The 19,051-nt window shown below is 36.1% G+C and overlaps 1 protein-coding gene across 3 annotated transcripts in view; it reads right to left on the bottom strand.

The window, feature by feature from the left end:
• Positions 1-13,453: 13,453 nt before the first annotated feature.
• The window catches only part of LOC140137946 (uncharacterized), a 41,500-nt gene continuing 35,902 nt past the window's right edge, over positions 13,454-19,051 (bottom strand). For 2 of the 3 annotated variants that reach the window (XM_072159752.1, XM_072159753.1), the window contains exon 5: positions 13,454-15,601. In XM_072159752.1, coding sequence (XP_072015853.1) covers positions 15,101-15,601 — 501 coding nt within the window. In that variant the 3' untranslated portion in view covers positions 13,454-15,100. Of the gene's footprint in view, positions 15,602-16,638; positions 18,930-19,051 lie in introns of those variants that run through there. The other variant, XM_072159754.1, reaches the window with a different exon arrangement.

Genomic DNA, 19,051 nt, shown 5'->3' with positions numbered 1-19,051 from the left:
ATGAAAAATCAGACAATTTTGGTGTCAAAATGAATCAACTAACATTACAAAACAACTAAAATGTTGAACACAAGTTCTAAAATACATTTTTTTTTTACATCTTCAGAATGCAACAATTTGAAAAGAAAAAAAAACTTTGCAGGAATTTCCAAAAATAGGGTCGGTATTCTTTTGTACAGTAAATAGAAAAAAAAAACACCTTGTTTCTGATTTCCAAAATGTATAGGGCCGGTCGGTCGGTTGAGGGCAAGCAAACATCTTTATTTTTTGGCCTTATATTGGATAATGTCCATAAAAATGTTTTCAAGATCTGATACGTGGTTGTCCAACTGCTTCAGGATAAATATTTTGGTCGTGTTTGAGCTCCCTGACATACTATGGGACTTTCAAAACAAAACTGAAATATGTATTATATGAGAAGAAAAACATCAAAAGGTGACATACAAATGTTAGTGAAATTTGCCAGATTTGGATTAGATCACGTTTAAGGGTACTAGTAATTCGTATATACGTCCTATTTTAAGCAATGGGTACATCTTAACGTGGAAATAAGATGAACAGTTTGTTAATAACCTTGTATTACAAAAATACAAAAACTGTGCGTAGGCCTACTAAGACTTATTTGATTTTTAACTTATGAACCAATTAATATGACTTGAACCAACAAGTGCTTACAGTAGTATCAATGAATCTTCCAAAATTAATCATTCATGTAAACCTATATGCCTATAATTAAGCCTATTAAGTTAAAAAATATCTTGCAAACAAGATACGATACTAGTATACACTTGTGAGGGCACTACTTAATCATCAGCCAAGTTGTCTAATAAAAAATTCCATTAAAAGGAATAGGGCGAGCAAATGAATTGTCAAGATAAAGGTGTAGTTCCATATTGATAAGTCCATGTAAAATAAAAAACATGTTTCACGTCCAGGATTTTGAAAAAAAGGAGGAGGAGGGGCGTTTTTATTTTGTATCGCAGAATCGATGTAAATACCCATATTTAGAGCTATTTTAGCGTGCACAATAATGCCTGCAAAAAGAAGGAGGCCTCTTTTTATTTGTTGTTCTGAGGGGTAGGCCCTCTCTAATGATCTCAAAACCTTCCAAATTGCTTCTTGTATATTGGGAAGGCTATAGAAAGCATCTCAACTTCCTATACATCATTTTTAAAAAGTTATAACTGAATCAAAAAGGCCCCATGACACAAGGGAAAAAGCGGTAAAACGAGCAAAATCGCTCAAAAACGCTAAGTTCGCCAAAATTTCCCACAATTTCTGTTAAGTAAGCTTATAATCTGAAAAAGAGGGAGATTCTGCAAATAATGTGCAATGTGAAATAATGTGCGATTTACCGCTTTTTTCCTTGTGACATGGGGGCTTCTTACTTGCAGATGATTTTACATGCAGAACTCAAACAGGTGATTAAACCATTGGGCTATTCCAGTTAAAATCCATACACCCCTATGGAAGACATGCCCTTAATCTTCCACACAGGGAGTGTGAATTTCAAATGAAGTTACCTGAATAGGCGATTCCATTTGATATCTACACCCCTGTGTGCGCGATTGAGTCATGACCTCCATCTAGGGGTGTATGCATGTCAAATGGAATAGCCCATTGGCTGCAAGAGTGTGGCAGTCAAATTTCACTGTATCAGCTACACATTGAGTATGTACAGTACACACACAGCCTGTGGAGCAAAATATCGATTTCAATTTTTTATGGCTTTTTTTTTTTTTTTTTTTATCTCGAAAGCCCTAAGTAATATCGCGTTCTCGTTCTTGAAACTTTGATCCGAACCAATTCTAATTTTTTTTGGCCAGAGGAAAAAAGCACTTGGGAATTCAGAAAAATGCATTTGTTTTAATTTTACATGGAACCCTATGCAAAATATACAAGTTGGAGTCCAAATTGAGCTATATGCTACACATTGGCTGCCTTGAGATTCCAGTGGTTAAAAATATGAGTGATTTTGACCGTTTCAAATTTTCAGCCCCCCCCCACCTACCCCCCTGCAGATTTTTTTTTTTTTTTTAAAGGCGAGTGATTTCAAATGTAAAATCATGATCTGGAACAGACTTAAATATTGAAATCCTTCAAATCCTACAAAAGAAGAAATGTTGGGCTATTCCATTTGAATTCCATACTCCCCACCCGGCAAGACATCTTCCACACAGCGAGTGTGAATATCAAATGGAGTTGCCTGAATGGGTGACCATATTTGATATCTACACTCCTGTGTGCAAGATTGACGCCATGACCTCCATCTAGAGGGTGTAAGGATTTTAACTGGAACAGCCCATTGGCTGCATTTAACACATAGGACATACAAGGTATGCTGGTAAATCACAGTGTCAGCACATTGTGTACTTTGGAGCTGTGGAGCAAATTTGATTTAAATTTCCGCTTTTTTTTTTACGCTCCTCTGTGCAAGATTGACGTCATGACCTCCATCTAGAGGGTGTAAGGATTTTAACTGGAACAGCCCATTGGCTGCATTTAACACATAGGACATACAAGGTAGGCTGGTAAATCACTGAGTGTAAGCACATTGTGTACTTTGGAACCTGTGGAGCAAATTTGATTTAAATTTCCGCTTCTTTCGAAAGCCCTAAGTAATATCTGCGTTCTCGTTCTTGAAACTTTGATCCGAATCAATTCTAATTTTTTGACGCCAGAGGAAAAAAAGCACTTGAAATTCGGAAAAAGCCATTTAAAGTTTGAATTCTCCCATTGAACCCTGTGGTAAAGCCACATTTTGGAATTCAAATTGGGCAATATCCTATATATTGACTGCCTTAAAATTGCAGGGGTTGAAAGTATGGGCAATTTCAAACATTTTATTTTTTTTGACCCCCCCAAACACCCCCCAATGCATTTTTTTTCCCCTTCAAAAAATTTGGTGTATAGCGGGTGATACAGGCCCCATGACACAAGGGAAAAAGCGGTAAAACGAGCAAAATCGCTCAAAAACGCTATTAAAGTTCGCCAAAATTTCCCACAATTTCTGTTAAGTAAGCTTATAATCTGAAAAAAGAGGGAGATTCTGCAAATAATGTGCAAATAATGTGAAATAATGTGCGATTTACCGCTTTTTCCCTTGTGACATGGGGGCTTCAAAATATAAAAATATAATTGAAGAAACCTCCAAAAAGGAAGCGGGAGGGGACGTGAAACATGTTTATTTTTTTATGCAGTAGGCCTATTACTTCGATTTTCACTTGTCATCATTATACTTTTTAGACCCTGTATTTAGCGTATAAAACTGCCTGAAAAAAGAAGGAGGCTTTTCCTTAAATTCTATTCTTCTGGTAGATATAACTCTTGGTATATGGTCGAATCCAACAAAAAGTGTACACGGCATGTTCAGGGCCATAACTTAAAAGTATTAATCAATTGGCATTCGTTTTTGTATTGTGTTTATTCGCTTTGATCATACGCTTGGCATACATATATAATAAGACCCCTTCTGTGAAAAACTTAGACACAGAGACCCCCAAAACATGCTATTTTTACCCATTTTTTCAAAATATTTCTTAAAGTATTTTTAAAAACATCTAAATCAGTTATGAAAAGAAGTCATTGGATTGAATCTAAATTGATTTCCTGAAAGGTGTGTATTCAAAGATTGCCTGTTCAATTTTTCACATATTTGTACATAATTATGAATTTTTTGTGGAAATTTTTTGAGTGGTATTTTTTTACATTACCTACGAATACAATTTTTAATAGCACTTGTTTTATCTTTAAATAATGGAAATCACTAATAAATGTGCAATTGATACAAGTTTTGATATGTGCAATACTGAAATGCATTACATTCGGACATCTTTATTATTGTGTTTAGCTGCCAGAAATTCTAAATTGCACAAAGGTAGGTTTGGTAAAAAATATGCATTACCTCCGAATACATGTTAAAAGCTGTGCCATTTCCACAAAGTGAGAGAATAGTAAACAATAGTTAAGCAATAGGTGCAGGGTAATACACTCTTTATTTCTACCAAGTTTCAATAACCTGCGTTTAAATATTTCTGAGATGTCAACAATAAAAGCAAGTATTCAGAGGTAAATTTCGGTAACCGAATGTTACCTACTTAATACACTTTGACATCATGGCAGTATTGTGAAACACCGCAATTCATGCCAATGCCCATATTGGTACATAACGAAGGACTGTATGTTTGCTATCAAATCATATGTCAATGAAAGTTGCGAATTCACATACATGCCCACCATGCAAAACTGAATACGGCTTAATTGGTGAAAAATATGTACTGAAATAGACGACGGTCTGCTCATTTGAAAGAAAAATCAGATTCAAAGAAGATTAGAAGGGGATAAATACTTGGATTTGTCAACTGTCATGTGTGCTTAATTTTAAATGTTTACCGACCTTCTGGTTTCTGAGTGATTTGTATCCAAATTGATTTATTCGAAGGTAACTTTTGACGTTTTCGCTAAGGTTACCTACGAATACCATGGAAAAAACGACTGTTCTCATTGTCTCATGATCTAGACAACACATTGATGGACCCTGGTATAAAGCTTATAGCTTATTCATCAATATTGATTTTTGTTGCTGTGTGCACCTTTTGGTTGCCCCTCCTGACAAACTTGGCCATTTTGCTGGACTACACCATCTTTAGTCTAGACTGCATTTACAGAGCTTCAGCAGTAACATCAAGGAATCTACTGGTCACTTTTGGAAGATTTCTGTGCTGTCTTTTGAGCAGAATTTAAAGGAAAGTGATTTTTGTTTACTACTGTTTCTGGGATTTGATCTAAACACTGTCCATGGCTAGTACAAGAAGCTGGTTGTTAATACTCCTAACTACTCTATTATGGGTACTGGGTACCCACAGAGCCAGTCGCACATCATTAACTTTTCTATCAACAACATCAATTGATGGGACAGATAATTTCATTGTTGACAATTTATCTCTGAAGTCATCAATACAAATCTTTATTGACTGTGAAACTGATATAATGGGTTGTTATAGTAGAAGTGAGCTCTTGGCTCTCAACGGGGGTACCACTACACGCCTTCCTAGCAATGTGTGGAAGAGGATTGTGTCACTTGATTTACAGGCAGTGAGACCTACTCATAGAGGTTCACAAGGTTCTAAAAGGCAAAAGCATCCCCTCATAGAGAACTCAACACAACACCAATTTCTGATCTCCTAACTTTACCACATACATGTGAAACGTCAGGTGTTAAATTTGGATTGTGGAATGCTCGCTCGATAAGGAACAAAACTACCATGTTCAGCGAGTACATAATTGAACACGATCTTGACTGTTGTATGCTAGTTGAAACCTGGTTAAATGTATCTGACCCGGTTGTTGTAGCAGAACTGGAACAACCTGGGTACAGGTTTCTTAGTACACCACGTGACAGTCTTACTAGTGGTGGTGGCATAGGTGTATTATTTAAAGAAGAGATGAAATGGCAGATATTTAACACTGAAATCATGAAGTTTCCAACTTTCGAATTTGCATGTTTCACCACTATTGACAAAGACGTATTTTACTTTCTTGTTTATAGACCTTACCCCTCGTCTGTTAATGGTCTGAAAACTTCGCAATTCCTCATTGAGTTTGATAACTTTATCGAATGCATTAACACCATGACAAGTAAAATCATCATACTTGGTGATTTTAATCTGCATGTTAACACTCCTTCCAAATATGGAGTATCGCATTTTCTCACAACACTGGACAGTGCTGGTTTACACCAACACGTTGTTGGTCCCACACATAAAGACGGGAATACTTTAGATCTGATAATGTCTCGTCCTGAAGAAGATCTTGTTATCAATTGCACTGTGGACTTGCGACTAGGTTCAGACCATCATGTTGTTCTGTTCAATGTAAATCAACATAAATGTAAACCGTCCAAGATCCAGGTTTCTTCGCGACTTTTAAATTCAGTTAATAGAGAGATTTTCCAAGCAGATCTTGAGAAAGAGTTCGTATTACCGACTCATTACCATCACGTCGATGATCTGGTTTCTCACTATGAGACTGCTGTCACATTGACATTGGACAAGCATGCTCCAGTCAAAACTTCCTCACGCAGCTGTCGACGTAGACAACCATGGTACAATGATGAGATACATCAGGCTCGTCGTTTGCGCCGAAAACTAGAGCGTCGATGGCGAAAGTCGCAGCTTGAAATAGATCGTCAAGCTTATGTTGAGCAGCGGAATGCCACAAACTTGCTGATTGAACATTCCAAGCAGGTGTACTATAAGCATGAATTTCAGAATGCGGACTGCAAAGCTATTTTCAAGAAGGTTGATGGCTTACTAAATAAAACTACAAAACAGCTTCCAGTCCATGATTCGGCAAAGGATCTCAGCAATGACTTTGCAACTTACTTCAATGATAAGATTAAAGCTATTTATCTCTCGCTTGAAGATGGGCTGACAGATCCTAACTCCGAAGGGTCTGTACCTAGCTCTCCTTCTCTTTCTGAGTTTGATCTGTTAAGTGAGACGGACGTTCGCCAGATGATAAATAAAGTTGCTAAGAAGTCGTGTTCGCTGGATCCTGTGCCTACATGGTTCCTTCATGAAAATATAGACTCTTTTGTACCAATCATAACTCAAATCATCAATGGTTCTCTATCGACAGGTATTTTTCCAAGTAGTTTAAAACATTCTATTGTTACCCCACTCATCAAAAAACCATCTCTTGACCAAAATGATTTCAAAAACTATAGACCGGTATCAAATCTCTCCTTTGTATCCAAACTGATCGAAAAACAAGCTTGTACCACTATAATCAACTATATTGATAACTATCAGCTGGGTGAAGAATTTCAATCAGCGTACAGGAAGGCACATAGCACTGAGACGGCACTCATGAGAGTTAAGGATGACATCATGAAAAATCTTGCTCAACGCCAAGGTGTCTTTCTAGTGTTGCTAGACTTAAGCAGTGCCTTCGACACTGTCAGCCATGAAATCCTCATTAACAGGCTTGAATTTGATCTTGGTATACAGGGTACTGTTCTTCAGTGGGTCAGGTCATACCTTTCAAATAGATCAAGCAGTGTGTTAATCAATGGTGTGTTTTCAGACCCTATGTCTTTAGAGTTTGGTTTACCACAAGGGTCTATTTTAGGACCACTTGGCTTTACTTTGTATGTTCTGCCGCTTGGTCGTATAGTTAGATCTTTCGATTTGAATTTTCACATGTATGCAGATGACATACAATTGTACACAAATTTTAACCCCAAGGACCCTTCTTCCATTGTGGTTGCTCTGAATAACCTGTCTTGCTGTGTTGATGCTCTCAGAAAATGGATGAGGAGGAATATGCTTAAGCTCAATGACAGCAAGACAGAGTTCTTTGTAGCCACTCCGTCCCACCTGAAACATATTGTGGGTCCTGTGTCATTGTGTGTTGGTGATATGTTGATCAATCCATCTGATAACATCCGCAATTTAGGTATTATATTTGATTCTTCCATGTCATTATCTGCCCATATTACAAACCTTTGCTGTAGCTTGACATATCATCTTCGAAACCTCTCTAGGATTCGTAGGTATCTTGATCGTGATACTTGCCATCTTGTCATCCGTGCCCTCATCTTGTCTAAAATCGACTATGGCAATGGACTTCTCCTAGGGTCAAACAAAACTGACATTCAGCGTATTCAACGCATTCAGAACTGGGCTGCGAAGATGATATGTCAAGTCCGTAAACAAGATCATGCAACTCCATGTTTGGAAGAACTGCATTGGTTGCCTGTGGAAAAAAGAATTGTGTTTAAAGTACTTTTATTTGTTTACAAATGCCTGAATCATATGGCTCCCAATTACATCTCCTCTTGTATCACTCTCAATCAACCTGGTAGAGCTGGACTGCGCTCAGCATCTGACACCACCTACGACTGACAGAGCACAATACATCTAAATTACTGAAGTCTGCTGAGCGAGGGGCCTTCTACTATAATGCTCCCAGAATGTGGAATCGTTTACCGATCAATATCCGTGAATCTGCATCACTTCCTGTTTTTAAGAAGGTTCTTAAGACACATTTGTATAATCCTTCCTAATTGTTCTGTTGCTCTGTATATATTTTGCTTGTGTATATATTTTGGCCTATTGCCACCTTCAATATTGTGTGTAGCGCTACGCTCTTAATGTAGCAGCGCTTTATAAATGCTCAATATGTATGTATGTATGTATGTATTGTAGTTGCCCTCAAACGAAAGGCCACAAGACGTAACTGACTCCAAGATGGATTTCACAAGACTGCAATAACGGTTTTAAGCGATTTGTGTGCAATTAAGCAAATTAAAGTCAATTTAGTGCCTTTGTTTGTTACTTCAATCCTCTTTCAACCGCTGTGAACCGACATTATTAATACATGATAGGGTCTAAAGTATCAATAAACGCACATAAAGAAAATAATACATTCAAAGTGCTTTATAAAATGAAGTTTTGATTGCGATATCCACCAAAAGTCTAATTCTTACCTACAAATACTGAATGTTACTTACGAATACAGCATAATACATGACATGTGTAATGAAGTGTCCCTACAAATGGAAATTAATTGTCAAAAACTTTAAGCGGTACCCCAGGACACTATTATTACCCATATACGGATTCATTCAACAATTATTTATTATGTAAAATTGCTGATTAACTACTTGTATATCAAAATGAAGTGGTCAAAATCTTGCTAAAAGCATCAAAATTTTTTTGATCTAAGGTAATAGCATTTATTCATTTGGACGTACCATCTGAAAGAGATCTAAAACTACCATTTTATTAATTCATTACCATAATAGCAAAATTTAAACCTCTAAACTCAATATAGATATTGTTAAATCGCTCATGTTACCTACGAATACCCGGGTTTCTTCACCTTTTCATTGTATAAAGCGTTAGGTGTATGCGTATATTTCCTAATATTCTTGAAAACATATATCATACTCGGTCTTATACAATGTGTAAATTGATTCATACTCATTTAATAAATAAAAAACAGAAACTGACCTAAACTTCATTTTCAAAAATAAACTAGCATAAATTGACTAAGATCATATTGATCGCGTTATAAAAATAAAACAAATATTTTCTGGTTGAGCTAGCATTTTCCTGACACCCTGTGGTCTACATTACACGAAAAAAGCGTTAATGGGAATATTCCATTTGTTTTAGGCTGACTAGTATTGCGATAGTGAAAGCATCCTAGTGGTATTCGTAGGTAACATTGGGTTGTGATATCACATTTACTATCACACGTCCTGGATTTATTTTTCAAGATTAGTAATGGCACTTTTGGTTCCTATAAGGCCAATATGCCATCAATCAATGGGCAAAAGGAAAAAATTGTGGAGACATCTTTATTTCGGACTTTTATTTTTGGCCCGTGGACACTTTTGGTTGGATTCGACCATATACCCTCTAATGATCACAGAACCTTCAAGAAATGTTTTCAAAATGAATAAAGTTATGACTCAATTTAAAAATAATACAAATTAATTAATTAATAGAAAATATCTCAGCTTCCTCAACATCTTTTTTCAAAATTTAAATAAATAGAAATAAAGTTATAAATGAATTTTATAAATAAAAATTAATTTGAAGCGGCCTCCAAAAAAGGAAGCGGAAAGGGACGAGTAACATGTTTTATTTTTTTAATCGGCCGTATCATATCAAATAATGCTATTGCAATAACAAACGGTGTGAGTCATATTGGATTTTAAAAAAGAGGATTTTAATTTTTCATCGAAAAATAGGAGCGAAAGGACTTTTTTATTGTATTCTTCTGGTAGGTATTTAAAAAAATTAAAATAAATTTGAAGCGGCCACAAAAAAGGAAGCAGTTTTTGTATTCTTCTGGTAGGTATTTTTAAAAAAATAAGAATAAATTTGAAGCGGTCTCAAAAAAGGAAGCGGGAGGGGATGAGAAACATGTTTTATTTTTTACTGATGATATTAACAACAGAGTCATGGAATTGTTTGGATTTGTATAGACAAAATGTTTTTAAGGGTAGGCCTGCATAACTGTTGCATCTATTGACACTTCTATCGCGGGTTGCCTTTCCAGATTTTCTGTTTGTTTGTGTAATACACAACCATAACATTCATGCACCCTTAACCCAGCGCAAACATTATAAACTTTATCAAGTGGTAATTGTGTTTGCATGCGACATGTTAGTCTCGGGCCAGACTGTATGGGGATCGACGAGTGTCAGACCGACGCAAACTGGCTGTGTAGGAGACTAGCGACATGTTGACATAAATTAATTGACTGTGTGGTTATACATGTAGTATCATGAACAGATTTTATACGCTATAGTAGAACAGCAAGCACATACAAGCAAGTATTTTGCCAGTATTAATAAAACTATAATGAGGCTATTAATGTAGCCCAACTGTACGTAAAATCTGGCAATACCGCTAAATCTTAAAGAAATGAAAATATCTGTTGCAATTTTCGGATTTGCATAAAAGTAATTCTAGTTCACCCAAGTTGTAAAACAATTATTTCTTTCAATACAAACACATTCCTTGGTAAGACAACTTTATAGCACTGTTTGAATATCAACATGAAGTAGTAATGACAAATTTAAATGTACACTTTCGCCTCTGTAGTTTCCTGATTACATAGACAGCACGATTATTTTCTGCAACGCTGTGAGGAATAAGTAGGCCAAAACCCATTCCCAAAAACTGCGCATTTCTCGCCCAAAAAGTGGAAAGTGGTGCTAGGTGCAACATGGGTTCCATTAGTACACTGTAAAAACAGTGTTTAGCGATTAAACACTTTTCTAAACACAATTTTGCCACCACTTTGTAAACATGTTTAAAAGCTAAACATCATCGTCAAATTTCTCAACATTGGTCAGTGATGGTGTTTAACATCTGACATCCATATTCTAAACATAACGTTTCTAAACACATTCTTGCCACCACTTTCTAAACACTGTTTTAACACTGTTTTTACAGTGTATAGACTAACTTTACACTTGTATCAATTCATAAAGAGGAACCCCTGACAATTTATTTAAATAATTACAAAATAACAAAAGTACAGTCAGTTAAAAAAATCAGCCATACAAAGACTAACACATCTTGAAATTTGCAATTATTCTGAAACCGCAAGTTTATTATCTTTTGAAAAAAAACCCAGAAGTTACATGTCATTGGAAAAATATAACACATCAAAATAAGCTCATAACAAACATACATACACACAAACATTTATATTTAATAACAAAAACATGTCAGCATTACATAATTATATACCGGTAATATAATATCACATCATTTGCTGACTTCAAACTTAACAGAAACAAATTATTGTCAACATGTACCATGCATAAGACTCCATTTTGGTAAATCCTGACAAATGTGTAGCACTAATATTTTCAACCTAGGCCAAGAGGAGGGGGGCAAGGGAGGGGAATGTGTAACAGGTGCAATTTGGCAGTAACTTCATTGCAATGGCTGTAAACACAATTTTTATTTCTTTCATATTTGTAAATAGTCTACTATTTTTTTATATTTGACCTAATTAGCAACCCTTCCAGGTGATATACTTTTACAGAAGGCCTCAGGATTTTTTCCATATTATTTTCCAAATGGGTAAAAGGGCTTCTATCTTCCAAGACTTCTTATTTCTTCTATATAAAAGTATGGAATTATCAAGTTTTCAAAACCCTGATAACACCATAAATTTTCAATGCACTTGCCTGCTTGTATAAAATTGGGCTTTATCAAGCTTTATAGACTGCAACATTAATGATATACAGTTCTTTATAAGAAATTCCAGCATAATTTGCCCTGGTATTTTGCATGGAGCAAATCCAATTCGAATGTCATTAACAGAGTGAATGATAAGGGTGCTCTTAAATTACTTACTGCCCAGGGCACAAATTGGGTAAAATACGGTGTAACTATAATATTACTTTTTGTTCATTGGTAGAGTGCTCTTGTATACCTACAGATAGCAATGTATCAACAGGGGGGAGGGTGGGTTCGGGGGTCTGGATTTTGTATTAGGTAGGCAGTTGGGTTTTTGAAAACATACCCCACAATTATACCAAATTTGACAAGAAAAAAAGAGACCCAAACATATACTAATTTTCTGTTCAAAATTATGGTAAATTTGCTAAATTCTGGAAGATTTCACCCAAATTTTGCTAAAAACAATGAAGAATCTGCTCTTCGACCAGTTTTTTGATCTTGTGGCCCAAAATTATACCAAAAAGCCTGAAATGCGCCCCATATCTGCCGCACATCCAGGCCTTCATTTTTGAGGAGCTCAATTGAGCCAGAGCTCCTACAGCTCTCCTGAACAGTATTTCAGGACTCAATTTATTGAGCTGCTCACTTCTTGAAAATCCTATGGTTTAATATTGATATTATATAATTGAGCTCCTTGTCAAGCTCCTCAGTACACAGAGGAGAGTGACTAACTTGAGCTCCTGCTATTTTCAGAAATGAAGGCCTGCACATCCCCATGCCCACCCAACAAACACAAAATATTTTATAGAAAACGTTTAAACATTGGTTTATAAGGGTATAAAAATGTCTTTAAAATATTCCAAAAACATTTTTGAAAACTTGATACAAAACATTCTAAACAGAATGTTAATTTTGGGGTTGAAAAACACGTTTTGTTTTCATGACCTTTATATAACCCGATATTTAAAGCCATAATGTGCGATTTGCTTCACAATGACGCCCTCAATTTTACTCGGATTTCTACTTTTTGCATAATTGCCCAGTGGTATACTAAAATACCACGTAAAAGACTAAGCCTGAAGTGCTTTAATAACAGTAAAATTTAACTTTTTATATTAAAACCGGGTCGATCCGGTTTTATTCCGAGTTCATCGATCGAATGCTTGCTAACATGTCCGCGGATGTACACGCATAGTACACACATTGTAGGCGCTGGAATGAAATCGCAATTTTCTTCGGTATGCCTCATTTGTTTGGCTCGAAATTAAAAGGGGATAGTGTGATCAGTGAAATCAAACATTTAAATAGGAATATATTCTTTATGCAAATCACACATTATTGCTTTAAATGTTATTAAGGGGGTACTACACCCCTGTGGTAAATTTGTGACTATTTTTGCATTTTTATAAAAAAATAATAACACACTGGTAACAAAAGTTATGTATATTATTGGGACAAGGAATCCAATTACTACACTGAAATTTCAGTGACTCAAGACAAGCGGTTCAGTATATATGATAGGAAACGAGGTACATCCTAGTGGTACCTTATTTCTTTATCATAAATAACAAACCGCTTGTCTTCGGTCACTGAAATTCCAGTGTAGTAATTGGATTCCTTGCCCATATAATATACATAACTTTTGTTACCACTGTGTTATTAGTTTTGAGAAAAATGCAAAAATAGACACAAATTTATCGAGGGGTGTAGTACCCCTTAAAACGCTTTTGGAAAAAAAAACATTTTAAGAACATTTCTGTGTTTGCTGGGCACCTTCCCACTAAGAAAAATACAGGGCCCTCCTCTTAACTACAGCTATGCATTCTGAATTCCTTTGACAGGGAATTGACATGGTGCAAGCACATTGGACTGTTCCATAGAATTGACACTACCCCTGTTAAAGATTTTGGAAATATCTTCCACATGGGGAGTATGAATTTCAAATGGAATGAACACATTAGGCAACTTTGCTAATGAGTGAATTCCATTTGAAATTCATACTTCCTTGTAGAAGATACATAATCTTCCACAGAGGTATGTGGTGTCGATTTTAAATGTAATAGCCAATTGAACTTTGAAATCCAAACACATTACAAAAGTTTTACAGTGTCCTGTCCTGTTTAAATATCCAGGATAAACTCCCTGCCCTTCAATTGGCACCTTCCTTATGTTTTTGCTCTTCATCATACCTTGGTCCATGTGCTTTTTGTATATTTTATGCTTACATTGACAAGCTACCCCCAAATGCACACCTGTGGTGGGCCTACTCCTATTCCCGGGGAGGGCACTCAACCCTTTTTTGGTGGGTATGTGCCTCCCCGATTTCGACAAATAGGGGCTCCGGAACGGACTAGGAGTCTGAAAATCAGGGTCTGCGGAACTGAAATTATGAAAAAATTGGGTCTTTGGAACTACAAATATCAGATTTTTTTGGAGCACTTTGGCCGATAGGCCAAGAAAATTTTACATTTTTGGCTGTTTAGAGCCTAATTTGATGAGAAAAACGCTAAATGGGTTGGAAAAGGAAAGTGGCGTCTCTGAAGCTGAAGGAGAACTTGAAATGGAGGGTCTCTGGAACGGGAGAGTGACCTAAAAAAGGGGGTCTTAAAGGCGGAACATACTGGTATTACTTCCCAATGCGAGTGCCCCCCCCGGCTCCTATTTTTGCATCCACATCTCCCTCATAAAATATCTTTATCCATTAACTTTGAATTTCATTTGTTATCACATGTATTTTATATTGAGTGATGAGAAGAGAATGGAACCTATTGAATTGAATTGAAAAATAACAACTTTATTTAGAAAATAATGACTCAAAATCTCAATATGCAACAAATTTTCCAGTTCCAAATGCCAGTTCCGCAAGTGTTGATACCTCATTTGTCTCAAAAGCCCAAAACTTTTTGCCATGGGGACCAATTGCATGAAAAACAGTGAGATAGTATTCAATGCAGCCATGAAATCAATAATTGCATCACAGAGTGACATGGCCACGCATCTAGTATACTCTCATCCTCAATAAGTGCACCTAATGAACAACTGAACGGAAATGTTGGTCATTATTTGCACCACTAACGCTAGTGATTAGAAACGCTGGGTTACATCATATCATTTAAAATCACACACTGATATCTATCTATTCAATGTGTACCTGTTGCATTTGTTGCAAATGTTTGTTTTGAAATGCAATGCTTTACACTTATGCTAGTGTAATTGCACAACAGACTAATGGGTGCGTAAACCAGAATGCAGTGCTATTGAAACTTGCCACTCAAACATGTGAAAGTGAAATGAGCTCAGCTTAATCCAATTCTATATTAAAATTAGATCAGGTACAACATCCCCGTGTTGGTGATTATATGTAATTAGCATGGAAATATCCATCATGTGCCGATTATGTCCACAGATGTGTCAATATTTGGCGCTTTTAAGGTCCTTGCTGTTTCATTACTAGCTTCCATTTGTTCAGATGTTACATAACCTAAAGCAATCAGTTTCTGTCTTGTAACTCTGCTGATCTTAGCTGGTACTTTGGAGCTAAACTTAATTGCATACTCATCCGGCGAACACATATCAAGCAGTCCATCTGCTAAAATAGGTCCTGCAACCTCCGGTGGACTTTTGATGAACACAACTGGTGATCTTCCAGGAGACGAGATGGAGCCTTCACGATCTAAACTGATCAACATACCCAACTTGGCTGTTTGTAGCTCTTCAGCTGCTCCGTTGTAGGCTTGCTTGCTAATGCTGCGTAGCCGTGGTGGTCCTGATTGTGTGAATGCTGTGAAGGTACTGATTGGTCCTGTGCATCTTAAGAGTGATCGCATGATTTCAAAACTTGTAGATCCTCTCTGCCAGAAACTTTTTCTGAATTCTCCATCAGTCTGTAAATGAAACAAATAAACATGAAATGGACAAATTAGTTAGAGCAAGTAAAATTGGCACGTTCCCTGTGTGGTGGCTGTGAGCCACAAGTTGATTTTTACTGGGATATACAATATTAAGTTTCCAATGATTTTGGTTTTCACTGGTAAGAAACATCCAACTGTTGCGTCCTATATCATATGTGTGTCTATCGCGCAACTGTGGAAATCATTTTTTGTATTTTTCCACATTAGAAAGATGCACTACACAAGTCAATGGGACAACGATTGAAACAACCGTGGTAGTGCGCTGTGTCATGTTGGCTCCAATCTCCCAGCATGCTGTGTAGAATAAACTTACTGGGGACCATCACAATCTTTTGCTATGTATTTTGTGACATAGAAATCGTCCAACTTAGTTTAGAAGCCAATGTCTGTGCTTACAACGTCAAGTTCGATGTGAGCAACTATTCTTCACCAGACTACTAGTATAATTACCATCACAAAATACTTGCTTTAAAAATTGCTAGGAATTGCAAGTGTAAATGTGTATTTAAAAACATGTATTGTTGTACTATTTTTCACCATCTTCTTGCATATGCTCAAAAATAATTGTATCTATTATACTTCATTTATAGCCATCAGGAAGTTTATCCCAGCACCAAGTTGGAACCAAGTGGCAAGTGCATCCATCTTCAGTCAGCAGTGATGTAGCCAGGATTTTAATGTGTGTGTGAGGGGGGGGGGGGGGTAAAGCCAAATTTTGTATCCCATTTGTCATTTTTAGTCATTTTAATGCCCCTCTACTCTTTGCTATCCCCTGAAAAATTTCCGGGTGAGGGCCAATTTTTCCATTCCCCCTGGGTACACTACTTTCAGTCAGGGACTGTATTTTGACCATATAGTCAAATGGCAGCAGCATCTTGAACAAATTCAATGTGTAATTTGTTTTTGCACCAAATACCATAGCCTTCGATGATGAGACCAATTTTATCACTCAGAGAACAACTGTTTTAATTTATTCACTGTTTAATATCATTGAAAGACAACATGTTATTTAACAACCTTTTTTTCAATATTGTGTCATTAAAAACTTTAGCACATCATATCATTGACAAAAGGCTATAGTGTGTCTCGTCTTCAAGTTGAGAGTAACGCCATGTTGGATTTTTCAGTGGCAGATTCCAATTGCATATACTACCCTAATCTGGTGGGTTTATACACATGTGTAGAAGGTGATTTGCCCATACACGGGTGATGCAACAATACACAAATGCACTGATTTGAATCTGACACTGCAAGATACAACATTGCGTTACTCTCAACTTGAGAAGAGACACAAAAAATATAGAAGAACCAATATGGATTTTCTTTGTTGTTTTCAAGTTTTTAAACTTGTCAACACATTTTATATGTGACCTGTTACTGAAATAACACAATTTCAGAAATTATTAATGAATTATGAAAATATAGGTAAATTTTAAGCTATTCAACAAACTGAATCTTACATGTAGAAGCAAATATTAAATTTTAATTACATTATTAAAACATTGACCTAAGTAAACAAAATGAAACACAAAAATGCTTCTGCAAAATCAATGAAAAGTCACTATGTTATTGCACTGACATCATGAGTTATTTTCTATGCCTATTTTTACTTCTTACTTTTTCTTTTAGTCACCCTACAGACTTTTTATTGACGTAAAAATTTGATGTAAACATATCTACGTTATTTATATTCCCATTCTATTTCCAGTAATAAACGTTTAAGTTCTAACAAATGTTTGATGATGTAAAATCGATAATATATTTCTACCAGATATTATACGTAACATATTATCAATTTTATGTCATCAAACATTCATTAAAACTTAAACATTACTGGAAATAGAATGAAAAAAGATTAAATAACATAGATATGTTACATCAAATATTATATGTTGAATACTCAGAGTCTGTAGCGGCCCTAATTGGTCAGTTCACACCTTACATGCACTGAATGGAACCCGAAATTATTATGGTATTATGATATCTCAATAAATAAAGCAGCTTCAGCACTTTGGTTTGGCAGTACACTTATAGCCCGAGATAATTATACATTGCACAGCTACATGAACCCATTATTAAATATTATTATGGCCTAGGGCCACCTTTTCTCAGGAAATAAAATGGCTACTGTGCACTGAGTTGGTATACTGATACATGTAGTACATGTTCATTATACCTTTTAATGTGCATGTAAGCCCCATAGGTCAAATATTATTGGCCCAAGGCCCCAAATGTTAAAACAAAAAGGTGGGGGTTTCTTAGCAAGTAAAGAAACTTCAGGACAATAAGTTATGCACTTAAAACATGCAGGTATAGCCATATTTTGTGTGCATATATCAGGCCCACTAGTATTGTTTGTGAGATGCTCTTTCGCCACAAAGATTAGACCCAGAGAGTACCAACTACGTATTTGCATATTGCTCATTATAGTGTTACTTTATATTTGATCTGAATTTTTTTTTAATGAAGCGTGCATCACTTACTTTTTGGCACTTTTACCGCCAAAAAGTGTTTTTGCCAAGTAGAAGAAAACATAGTTAAACTTAAAACCATGGTTTTTCCCACCTGCAAGCCCAGAGAGGTACATAATGTACACTATTTTGGTCTTCTTCATGCATTTATTTTAATGCAAAACAATTTCCCTCTAGATTACCAATTTTCTTGGCAATGAGATTCCTGAATTCACCATTTTTTCTAGGCCTGTCCATTATTTGGAATTAGAAAGCTACAAATTTGCACAAGTGTTGAAAATTAAATTGTCGTCTTCCAACTTTGCCAATTAGTGTGAAAAGGACTGTGTTCAACATTCAGGAATAAGCACTGGTCCACTGACTTTGCAGTGTCAGCATGTCAAGACAGGTATTTAAAAGCATGCATGGATATTCTACAATGTCCTATTCAAGAGTTGGTTTTCATGTGTACTCAATAGATATCGGCCTTCTATCAATTCTTGCTTGATTTCTTCTGATATATTCACATTCTTTGGCAGTGGTAATGAGTATCTTTCTCCATAATCTCGTATATGACACAGTTCTTCATGGGCCTGCAGAATCTCTGTAATTTGCTCGGGTGGCTTTTTCACAAACCACACCTGTGCCCTACCATATGGCTTATCGTTTGATAGGTTTGATCCAAGTTGCAATTTTGCCAGTTGTTCTGTGGCATCGATATATTGATGCCTTGTGACTGTTGTTTTCAAGTTTCTTGGTCCTGATTGTATGAATGCGCTGTATGATCCTACAGGTCCGGCTGTAAGCAAGATGGCAGTCTTCAGTGCTGGCATTGGTACAGGCCCTCGTTTCTGTTAATTAAATACACAAAAAAATAACAACCAACTCTTGAGAACATTGCTTAAAGATGTAGTTTGTTCATGCAGTGCCTATCATATATTGATTGTGCTCATTTTGAAATTAAATCATAGAC

The sequence above is a fragment of the Amphiura filiformis genome, chromosome 17, assembly GCF_039555335.1.
Source record: "Amphiura filiformis chromosome 17, Afil_fr2py, whole genome shotgun sequence".
NCBI classification, from domain to species: domain Eukaryota; kingdom Metazoa; phylum Echinodermata; class Ophiuroidea; order Amphilepidida; family Amphiuridae; genus Amphiura; species Amphiura filiformis.
This window is presented reverse-complemented; position numbering and strand designations above follow the sequence as displayed.